Source organism: Mustela lutreola, chromosome 3 (genome assembly GCF_030435805.1).
Source record: "Mustela lutreola isolate mMusLut2 chromosome 3, mMusLut2.pri, whole genome shotgun sequence".
NCBI lineage: Eukaryota > Metazoa > Chordata > Mammalia > Carnivora > Mustelidae > Mustela > Mustela lutreola.
Genome location: NC_081292.1, coordinates 149549196 through 149561454, shown reverse-complemented (window position 1 = coordinate 149561454; position 12259 = coordinate 149549196). Strand labels below are relative to the sequence as shown.

At 36.8% G+C, this 12259-nt stretch overlaps 1 protein-coding gene across 1 annotated transcript in view; it reads right to left on the bottom strand.

Moving 5' to 3' along the window:
• Window positions 1–12259, bottom strand: part of LOC131827148 (sodium channel protein type 3 subunit alpha) — a 108718-nt gene that overhangs the window by 78918 nt on the left and 17541 nt on the right. Inside the window, exons 2-3 of the mRNA XM_059167145.1 lie at window positions 10671–10853; window positions 262–575 (exon numbers count right to left, since the gene is read on the bottom strand). Coding sequence (XP_059023128.1) covers window positions 262–525 — 264 coding nt within the window. The 5' untranslated portion in view covers window positions 526–575; window positions 10671–10853. The remainder of the gene's footprint in view (window positions 1–261; window positions 576–10670; window positions 10854–12259) is intronic.

Sequence of the window (12259 nt, the reverse complement as noted above, 5' to 3'; positions counted from 1 at the left end):
TAATTTTGACTATTTCAGTTACTGTGAAATTATAGAAAGTATTCGTTTATCTATCATAGCTCTTCACTGTAGCCAAATCTTGACTTTGGCTACTGTGCTTAAAAGTAAGTGGAAATAAAAAGTACAAAGTCTTTAACAGTAGAAAACTTACGATGCAATATGTATATGAGCCAGAGAAAAGTATATTAACATTAGTGTTTAATTAAAGACTTAAATTTGGAAATATAGCTTAACTTTTGAAAGTATAAAATCAACACTCACTTTCTTATTGATATAGTACGGGTCCAGGTCCTCCAAGGGCTCTGACACCATCTCTGGAGGAATGTCTCCGTAAATAAATGGAAGGTTCTTCCCAGCTTCCAAGTCACTATTTGGCTTTGGTTTGTTCTCGTCATCATTGTCTTGTTCTCTCTTGGGCTTTTTGGCTTTCTCTTCTGCAGCACGTTTTTCGATAGCAGCAAGAGATTCTCTAGTAAAAAGGCGGAAGCTTTCAGGCCCCGGGGGTACCAGCAGTGCCTGTGCCATCTTTTCATCCTGCACATTTAATTTCGTTTAGCTTCTTGCATAAGAATTGCCTACCAAGGAAAAAAAATGCACGAGAGATAGGAAAGCAAGTGAGTGAGAGGGATTAAGAAAATCAGCCAAGATGACATTTAATGTTTCTTCTAGTAAATTCTTTGGTAGTATATTAATAAATGAATATTTATTTTTGGTGGGAAAAAAACTTCTCTTCTTCAATGCATAGACTTCTTTTCTTTCTCAGTGCTTAGTATAAACATGTTACAATGTTCCTTTGGGGATTCTTCTGGTGACTTTTTAAAAGTATAAACATCTTAGTGCTGCACAACAACTTTTAACCTGGAAGCATCATTATCCAGTCTAATGTTCAATAAACTAGTTTTATAAGTCTATCAAAGTCTGGTCTGAGACCTTTGAACCAAAACATATTATAGTATACTTTGGTAAAAAGAGTAATGTCAGTAATGCTTATCAGTGAAATTACTTAAGGACCCATCATTCCCCACCCCCACTCCTTTTATCACATCTTACTAGCTCTCCAAATAAAGAAATACACTGGTATATGCCTGACTCCTAAAATCTCAGAATAAGAAAAGAAGTTTTGCCTAATCCAACCGCTGTTCTGGTTGTCACCATCATCATCACTGACCACTGGTTATCCAAACAAAGCCTGACCGTCAGCAGCGACGGAAAAGTTAAAACTATTTTCTTTTCTTTCTTCTTCTTTTTTTTTTCAAAGATTTTATTTATTTGAAAGAGAGAGAGAGAGAAAGCATGAACAAGAGGAAGGAGCAAAGGGAGAGGGAGAAGGAGACTCCCTGCTGAGTAGAGAGCCTGACATGAGGCTCCATCCCAGGACCCTGAGATGATGACCTGAGCCAAAGACAGATGCTTAGCTGACTGAGCCACCCAAGTACCCCCAAAATGATTTCCTTTCAGCTTCTCACCTTGGATCCTTCTGAAGCATCTTCTGAGGCAATGCAGAATGTATTTCCTTTTCCAGTCTGCTGTTACTCAACTACTCCAAGACACTTTTCATGTTCTTTTTGAATCTTCCATTTGGTGTAGTGGTTGGAAGCATGGACTATGGAGCTAGACTGCCTCCGTTCTTAACCCTGGCTCTGTCATTGATGAGCTGTATGACTTTGCAGAATGTAACCCCTCAGTGCTTCAGTCTCCATTTATAAAATGGGGATGCTATGAGAACTGACCTCCCAGGTTATCATAAGGAATAAATGAATTAATTTACATTAAGTGTCTAGAATAGTTTTGGGATTAGTAAGCACTGTGTTGGTGTCATCTATCACAATCTAATTATATTTTGTTCCTTCAGCTATTTCCTCTGTTGTGATTTCAGGCATTCTCACAATTCAAGCCACTCTCCTTTTTAAGTAAGGCCCTTATTTGGTGGAACCACAGCTGACCAATGAGCTCCTGGAGTGGGCTAGGAAGTACAGAGTACAGGGTCATATTCACCCATGCCAAGCAACTGTCTGGGATTAGAAAGGAAAGAAGGCTGACACCTGCTTAATTCTCCAAGAAAGGAAAAAAAAAAAATCTGCTAGAAATGTGACAGAACTGTCAAAAATGCCAGAAATCCAAGCTGGATTATTGTATTTTTCTTGTATTTGGAAATCTAAGTTAACAGTTATTTTATTTTGCATTGTGCCAAAAATCACATTTAAAAAATTAAGATAGGAAAAAGAAACAGTAACAACAAAATACAGTTAGTACATCAATCCCTTATAGAACAGTCTACAACCATGACATTAGGGTAATCATCAAAGTCATCTGTGACATTTTCCCTATCCCAACCACCCACCTCATCTCTGCTCCCACACTTATTCTGTTCTCCATAGTAGTTTATCCCTAAATGGCCTTTTAATCTTAGCTGTTTATTTCATGGATATACTAAGCTTACAAAGAATGAGGAACTCTAGATCTTACAGCAATGTAAGAAAAATGATATAGACTAAAAATGATTATAGATTATTATGTAAGTTTTTTGAGTTTATATCTGAATTACTAGTTGCCTGGTCTATTCCAATGACTAAAGTATTTTTAATAGTTGTGTCTTTTCATTGAATTAGTATTTATAATATGAGATTGCTGTTAGTATATTGCTGAAAGTATATTCCAAGTAAGTTATAAATATCCAAGTATATTCTAAGTAAGTTATAAAATATCAGCTGTCAAAAAGCCATGTCATTTTTGCCACTAGCTCTGAAAAAGAACTTCTGATTTATGGTGGGATGGGGCTGTTTTGTTTTGTTTTGTACCCTATCAAATGAATTTAGAAGGCACAAAATAAATTAGTTGGTTTATTTTATATTAAAATAGAAAAAGTATTCTCAAACCTTCTAATTCAGCTATTTAATTTGTACCTTCCAAATTCATGGTAGATGGCACAAACTAGAATTAAAATTTTTAGCCATTTTATGTCCATTTTGATGTTCACATAACCCAGCACTAGGCTGTATGGGATCATCGCATTTATACTTTTGAATGTGGAAGGAGTTTGCACATTAACTGCAAGCCTTAAATACCCAGAAATGTGTAATCCACCTATTTCTCATCACCTTTCATCAACTGAATGGATTTGGGTCTTACCAAGTGCTAAATGAAAATGAAATCTCAGGAAACAAACTGAGGGTTGCTGGATTGGAGGGGAGTGGAAGGGATATGGTGGCTGGGTGATGGACATTAGGGAGGGTATGTGCTATGGTGAGAAAAAAATGCAACAGCATGACAAAGCTATCTTAAGACATTTCTATGAAACATGGTTGCTTTCTTATGGGAGGAAAAAAAAGGTTACTTTTGTATTTGAGCATTTAGTTAAACTAATTTTTGTTTCTTTATTAACAATGGAATGAAAAACGTGCAGCAATCAGAATTTGAGTTCTGGGTTCATATTGAGCCTGTAACTAACAGTTTGCTTATGACATTTAACTTCCCTCAACCTCAGTGTTATAGAAATACCTTACCTATATGTGGTAACACTTTGCCGTAAAGAAATAACCAATCATACTCATTTAACTGGAGTTTCCTAATTCCTAACTTTTAAAATGAAATTAGGTTAAAAATATCTAATGAGATATTTTAATAATCTGTATAGATTACTTTGATTTCTTTGAGATGACATGGAGCAAGTTATCAAAAAATTGTAAAAACATATTTAAACAGAAATAATTTTTTACCTTCCTATTCACTTATCAAGGATTAGAACAAAGAATTTGAGTCTTAGTCAAAAAGAGGTAAAGAAATCTCTTTGAAACTGCCACACTATTGTCTCTAAATCCTGAGAAGGTAGGCCAGTTCCAGACTCGGCTTTTCCTTTAAGGTGAACTAAGGTTTGCCCAATATTTGGATAGGTTGAGATATTAAAAATCACAGTGAGGGGAGCTTCTCATGGCTTCTTCTGCAGCTTTGCTTTTTAGAAACATCTCATAGTTCCATGGCAGTTCTATTTTAATTTTTTCCCTTTTCCTCTTATTCTTTGCAAGCCCATTATATAGACCTCTTACATAATTTTATATTCCTATTAGAGCAGACTTTTAAAAAATTAATTCCTACTGATGCCTTGGTGTGAGATATATATTATTAATGAATATATATGCATTATAATATATTAAAATACATCAAATTGAATATGCCAGATTTTCTCCATAACTCTCCTTACAAGGACAAAAAAGATAAAAAAAGACTAAGGAGGTGATCTCTTTGATTAAAAACCAAAGTGTGTCAGTGAATGTGGATGACTAAAGGAAATGCATCCCTCTCTTAATCAACAAGAATACTAGAGTTCAAAAAATCCTATTATAGGATGGACCATAGAATTTTAAACCTGGAAGGATAAAGATCATTTATTTGAGCAATATTTATTGAGGAACTACTGTGTATCAATACTATGTTCGGATTAACACCCATGGTCCCTGCTTTTAAGGAGCTGACAGTCCAGGGTGAGAGATGTGGACACAAATAATTATAATACAATTATGTACTGCTGGTTATTGTCTGAGTTCCATAAATGGGAGCAAGGTAAGGACAGGAAGGGTAAATTCAGGGTATTTCCCTGAGGAAATTTTATTAGACTGGTTGGGATTTGACCAACTAATGTGGCGGTAGTGGTTCGGACAAGGTTGGGACAAAGACATATCAGTAGAAACATGTTAGACTAGGAGACAGTATATGCATGGGAAAAAGCAGGGAGGGCCTGGGAAGAACTAAGAAGTTCATAATGGAACCTGGCAATTTACAGACCTGTACCCCAAGGGATAATAATACATTATATATTAATTTTAAAAAATTTTAAAAAAAAGTTCATTATGGGTAGAGACCAACCTGCTTAAAAGGGATTGGTAAGAGCAAGGACTGAAATACTGGCAGGATATAATCACCAAAGGTCTCATAGAGCACACTTCATAAGCCATGAACTAAGGAGTGATGGAATTAACTTGAAGAGTAGAAGAAACAGTGGCAGTAATGAAGGGTAAACAGGTGGGCTGATCCGAGAGGATGGTTTTCAAACATTTTGGTTTCAGGACCCTTTTATACTCTTAAAATTACAATGTCAAAGAGCTTTTATTTATAGGCAACTTATCTATTCATATTTACCATATTAAAAATTAGGAGATTTTATAACTTTTATTAATGTAATAATAAGCCCTTGTATGTCTACATATAAAATGGATTTTTAATAAAAATAACTATATTATCACAAATTTTTAAAAATGGTGTGAGAAGAAGGAATTTATTTTAGATTTGGGCAAATCTCTTTACTGTCTGGCATAATGGAATACAGCCAGAGTCTCTTATCGGGTTCCAAGTTCAATCTGTTGAGATACGTTGTTTTGATTGAAGTACATGAAGAAAATCCTCCTAAAATATATATGTAACTGAAAAAGGAAGGAGTATTTTACTTGTCTTTTCAGGCACTTGTGAATATTCTTTGATACACACCAAAGCTCTACAAATGGTAATTTTTGTATTAGTTTCAGTATGGAATCTGTATCAGGAACTTGTACTGATTTTGCCTCTTGGATGGATTTTGTGCCTTCGTGCATGGATCATTTGGAAACTATTGGCACAGTATTTTGCAGATTTCCCCAACTTTGACAAATTTCATTAACATTCAAAGATCACATTTGTTAATATCACCATTGATCTCATGAGAAAAGTCATAATATATTGGGAGGCTGTCTAGTTCCCAGCGGCAGGTAGAAGTTTTCCAAAATTCCAATTTCCACTTGAAAGCTCCAATTTTAACATTGATAACAAATGCTGTCATTTGCTTTTCCTGAAGTGACAGGCTTTTCCATAGTTTGTCAGTTCTTCTTTCAAGTGAAAATGGAGTTCCATGAACAAAAGAAAAAGTGGCTTTTTCACCTCCTGACTCACACACACAGGTGCTTTTCCTTGAGACAGCCATGGTACTGTAGTGCACAGCAGAAATGCTTCATGTATTTTTCCAGTTTCATCATACAGAACATTAAAAACATATTCCTTAGGTCAAGATTTAATATAATGAATACTATTTACTGCTTCATCAAAGATATTCTTATGTGAACTGGCACTTTTTTCTTACTGAAAGTGTGTGGTGGTGAAGAAAACAAGGATTCATCCTACAGAGTGATGCCACTCCCTTGCTTCCTACTAAGGCATGAACTGTTTCACTCCATGACTTTTGTGCCATCAGTGAGAAAGGCAAAGGTCTTCTTAGCATTAGTATTAGGAAAATAGTTTTGACCTTACTGTCCCCCTGAAAGGGACTTAGGAACCCCCAGTTGTCCACAAACCACCCTTTGAGAACTTCCCTAGAAGGAAACAGGTGGACAACAGGAGTCTAAAGGAGAGGGCAAGGAAATGTGACTGTAGCTGTACTATTTAAGGGCCGAGACCTGGCAATCAGAACTGTATTCAAGCCCTGGCTCTGCTACTCTCTAGCAGAGTGACCTTGGGAAGGTTGTTTTTTTGGTTGTTGTTTTTTTTTAAATCCTTCATAATCTTCAGTTTCTCTGTCTGCATAATAAGAACAATGATAGCAATGATAGCACATACTTCATAGAGTTAATGTGACATTAAATGAGAAAACCCTCTTGGAAGGTGAGCACAGTGCCTGGAAGAGAGTAGGCCATCAATAAATTAGAAAACAAGCCATAGCGAAGGACTGTATTCAGTGCAAAATTAGAAAATCAACGAGATTTTATGATGTTTTGATATGTGGCTTGATGAAGACATATGAGGTCAAGCTCAATCCCAGAATGGTTTAAGCCACAAGTTGTTATTAACCCAACAGAGAAGTAGAGAGGGTTGTAGGGCATGATAATAAATTCTGTTTGGAATTCATTTAGTTTGAGATATCTGTGAGACAGCTGGGTATGTAATTAAAATATGGGTCTGAGAATCGGAAAGCTGTCTGGGCTGGGAAAATGTTGATTAAAGAGTCACTGGTTGAAACTGAAAATAAGAATATGCACAACACTGTCTAGGAAAAGACTGGAAAGATGAAAAGGCAGGACTCTTGTGACTATCAGTTTTTAAGGAGAGGAAAATTACACAGTTACATAGATGCCAAAAGAGGAATTTTGAATTTTGAAGATGCTAATTAAAAGGCATATATTGGATTTGACAATTAGTCAACTCCCTGCACTTAAAATAAATGAAGAACAGGCACAGAGAAGCTCACTAACCTTCACCAAAACATCTACTGACAAAACAAATTGTTGCTCTGAGGCAAAACATTTTCCACACATTCTATTCTTGACTGACTTTTCCTATTATAGTTGACATTTTTATCTTGAATCTTACTATTGTATGATTTGATTTTAAAGACCTAAGCTTTATATAAATAACTACAGAAAAATAGATTTATATAGTTCAATTCAGTTTTCCAGGCACATATACACATATCTGTATGCTTTGATATTAACATAAGCTTCTAAAACTATATGAAACCAACAAATACAAATACAAAGCTAATATTTGTTAATGAATCAGATTCTGGAAAAAAGGGGCATGGTTAACATTTGGAATATGCCATGGCATTACATGGCAAGGACAGAAGTACTATTTTTCCCATTACTCATATAGCCTGTGAGTTCTCATCTTGCCCAATTTCAAGAATAGCAGATAGTTTGGAAAATTGCATTGGCCTACAACCTGTTAATATCAATAGTTTCTCTCTCCCTGTGTAGGGATCTTTATGATTATGTTACAGACAAAAATCAATTAGTTCTGGTCTGTTCCCATGGAGACAAAATTATGTCAGAGGCTGTAAATTTGCCATCTTCAAGGATGGAAAGCTTCTCTGTGTCATACAACTTGAGAGATCAGAAAATAAATACCCACAATGTATTTTCATGTCCTTGATGATGAGAGAGCAAATTGTTGGGAAAAGATTGAGTCCACTGCTAAGGAAAGGATGCTGTGTTTTCTTGGTATCAATGAGAGACTACTGTATGAAGGACATAATCTAAGAGACAAAATGGACTGGATAACTACCCTTCCTTTCAATAAAGTTATTAATATTTTCTAAAGGGGTTTTCATTTTGGGTTAGTGATTATCTGGTATTTACTATATTTTCAGGTAGCATATGTGACAAAGAGAATAATAATTTATTAAAGGCATATACAGAGCAACTGGCAATTATAATGATTACCACTGGACACTCTCCAAGGCAGAATTAAACATTATTTTCCATATTTTAGAAGATTTTTGAAATGACATCTGATTGGTGTGCTTACCTAACTAGGTGGCTTTGAGAATTAAACAATAGTAATAGATAAAACTGTTACACTATTGTTATGTCTCAGATACTCTGACATGTAATTTATATACATTAACTCACTTAATCTTATGAAGTTTAATCATCTAATCTTATTTAATCTTATTATTCCCATTTTAGAGATCATAAAACCTACGTACAGGTAGGTTGGATAACTTGTCCAAGTTCCAGAAGTAAGTCAAGAAGACAGGATTTAAACTCAAATAACTCAGGAAATAGCCTGGGCTCCAAGCCTCTGAAATGAGATTTTTAGTTCATATGTTCTGAAATGGCATTGAGATAAGTCCACTACCTCACTGGGAAGTTACTATGTATACAGCCTCATGTTAAGAATGGAGTGGTGCAGGGGCACCTGAGTGGCTCAGATGGTTGTGTATTTGTCTTCGGCTCAGATCATGATCTCCGGGATTTGGGATTGAGCCCCATTTCAGGCTCCCAGCTCAGCCGGGAGTCTGCTTCTCCCTTTCCCTCTGCCCTTCCCCCTGCTTGTGCTCTGTCTCTCTCTCTCTCAAATGAATAAATAAAATCTTAAAAAAAAAAAAAATGGGTGGTACAATCTAAGAAACAGAGCAATATAGTCATCACCTTTGTTTTTAATGTAGAAAATAAACAGGAATGAATTAATAATAAACATAAAACCCACATCTAATGGGTACATATTGACATATATTTTAAGTACTTTTGAGTTATTTGAAGATAAATTAAAAGCCTGGGCTAGGGGCGCCCGGGTGGCTCAGTGGGTTAAAGCCTCTGCCTTCGGCTCAGGTCATGATCTCAGGGTCGTGGGATTGAGCCCCGCATTGGGCTCTCTGCTCAGCAGGGTGCCTGCTTCCTCCTCTCTTTCTCTGCCTGCTTCTCTGCCTACTTGTGATCTCTGTCTGCCAAATAAATAAATAAAATCTTAAAAAAAAGAAAAAAAAAAGCCCAGGCTAGCATCTTATGTATCATTACCTCTTGCTCTCATTGTTCTGTCAAGGAATTATGCAATACTATTGGTCTGAATAAACCTATCAAGAAAGTAATTGTATGACAAGGATATCACTATGACATGGCCAAATATAAATGAAATTTAGACTCTCACTGTCATTGTTCCCTTCCTGTTAGCTAAACTCATAATTGTCCACACATAAGTGTTATTAATTGATTTGCTAACTTTTTAATAAAAGAATCTATTTCTGCCTTTCTCTACCTGGACTCAATGGCATACCTCCCAGGGGGCGGGGGTGGGGGAGAATAGCTGAGTAGGAAAGAATGAGCTCATTTCTGTCATCAGAACAATCTTTATCTTGGAAATAATCATTAGTTTCTAGGTGTTGATGTTCTCAGTGACTTTTTCCTTATCAAACAACTATAAGCTCAGAGAGACAACTGCTAAGTAATAACAAGTAAGCCAACATTGTAATAGACAAATTGTTTTATTAGCTCCTCAATTGTTCTACTATATGTTTTCAAACTGAACACAATTGCATGTTCAACTCCCCAAGATCCATTCAACTCCAAATACCTTCTCCAAGCCCCTTGCCAATCATTGGTTCACGAATAGTCTTGTGGCCTAGTTCTGCCAACAAAAGGTGAGGGGAAGCCTGCTAAGTGTACGTCTATGGAAATTTTCTTTCCTCCTAATAAAGAGACAAGGAGGGACAGAATTCTGTTCCTGGACCTTATTGCATTGAGGAATGATACTGGGACTACTTTAGTCAACTTATATCCAGAAGGGATGCCATTCTGAGGGTAAAACTGACACACTGAGGGTGTCAGATCACAGAGACAGATCTATCCCTGGGCTCTTGATGGGTCGCTCAGCCCTTGGACCCAAACAACCTCTGCACTTCTTGTTATATTCAATAAGCATCTTTCTTGACTAAGACAGTTTTAGACAGTATTTCTAGTTAGTTGCAGATGATACAGCAGACAAGTAAATACTCCTTGGTTGGTACAAAAACTTGACCAGTTCAGAAACCACCTTACAATCAAATAAATACTAACCACATATTTGGATGTCCTTTACCCCATGCAAACAGGCGAGCTATGCATCCAATCACCAAATAAATATGATAAAATGCGTGTAAATATAGCCCTGGTTAGTTTACTAAATGTACAGAATGCATGTCTCTTTTAAAAGAAAAAGAAATAAAAAGTTAGGTTAATTTCTCTTTCTTAAATTAATAGCCTTTGGCACGATTCCACTCTTGTAGGTCATCTCTGCCATGTTTCTAAGAGTTTGCCTCTTTGGAGGAACAAACTAGCAGGAAGGGAGGTAATCAGTCTTTTGCCTCCTATCCCCTGAAACAGCTGACCTTGTTAGCTGATAGAGATTTTAGTTTACCTTCACAAACACAAATTTATACCCACTGGTAGTTCAGATACCTTAGATAATTACAGCACGTTCTTCTGGAAAAACTTCAGGCCACTTCTGGGAATTATCTCATTTGTCTCTAGAAGAGATTCTGTATTTTTATTCCTGTAAGCCACTCCGCCACAAATCCTTGACAGATATCTCATTCCTGATGAACTCTGTTGCGACTTCTGTCAGCTTTCTTGCTGCATAATCTGTGTAGAAAGGGAAACAGGTGAAGTTATTCTAGCATCTTTGGCATTTGGGTTGAAATGGGTGCTCTGGGTCTGGGTCTGCATCTGAAAGCCCTGATGTGCTCAAGGAAGGATGGGGCCAGGAACCACTGCCAGAATCCTGGGGTGGGGGATGGGCCTCTTGGGCAGCCTTGATTTAATTACTCTTTCTGAACATGCCAGAGCTCCAGAGCATCTTTCTACTTTCTACTTTCTTTCTTCCTTCTTCCCTCTTTGCACCCCTTCTTTCTTTCTTTTTTTCTTTCTTTCTTTCTTTCTTCCTTTCTTTCTTTCTTTCTCTCTCTCTCTTTCTTTCTTTCTTCAAAAGACCAAACAAGGGGTGCCCAGGTGGCTCAGTGGGTTAAAGCCTCTGCCTTCGGCTCAGGTCATGATCCCAGGGTCCTGGGATCGAGTCCCGCATCGGGCTCTCTGCTCAGCAAGGAGCCTGCTTCCCCCTCTCTCTCTGCCTCCTCGTGATCTCTGTCTGTCAAATAAATAAATAAAATCTTTAAAAAAAAAAAAAAGACCAAAGAGGAAGACCAGTGGAGTGTGTGGTCCACATTGGTATTGTGGGTCATTATTCTAGTTTGTTTTTCGCTCCTTTTCCTCTCCACCTAAAACCCCATCTGACTGGCTGGCTAAGATAAGACCAATAAGCCTTATTCAGTGGCTTCTAAGAGTAAATTTTAGACAGAAATAAAAAACTAGCATGCTAAGCCAAGACATAATATTAACCTAAGTATAACAGTCTGATTTCATATTCCTTTCAACTATAACTGTTAGCAATAACTTAGCCCAGTTAAACTGGTCATTATTTTTGAAAGACAATATATGTAATTTTAAAATCAGCAATTGATATTTAAAACAATGTTTACATCAGTTCACTTAGTCAATGCTCATAAGCCAAATTGGTAATGGATTCTCACCAATAAATCTCCCTTTACAATTTACTATGACAAATAAACAAAACCATTAAATCTCATCTTTTTCTTTTATACACTGTCTTTTAAAATTTTGTCTTCAGGGGCGCCTGGGTGGCTCAGTGGGTTGAGCCGCTGCCTTCGGCTCAGGTCATGATCTCAGCGTCCTGGGATCGAGTCCCGCATCGGGCTCTCTGCTCGGCGGGGAGCCTGCTTCCGTCTCTCTCTCTCTGCCTGCCTCTCCGACTACTTGTGATTTCTCTCTGTCAAATAAATAAATAAAATCTTAAAAAAAAAAAAAAAAAATTTTGTCTTCAGATGTGAACTCATTCCTAAGCCACCAATCTTTTCTTTACTGTCATCAAAATGATCTTTCTAAAACACATATTCTACCCTTATTAAAAATTGTCAGTGGCCTTAGGTGACTTATAGTATGCCGGCACCTTTATGACTTTCCCTCTGCCTCCT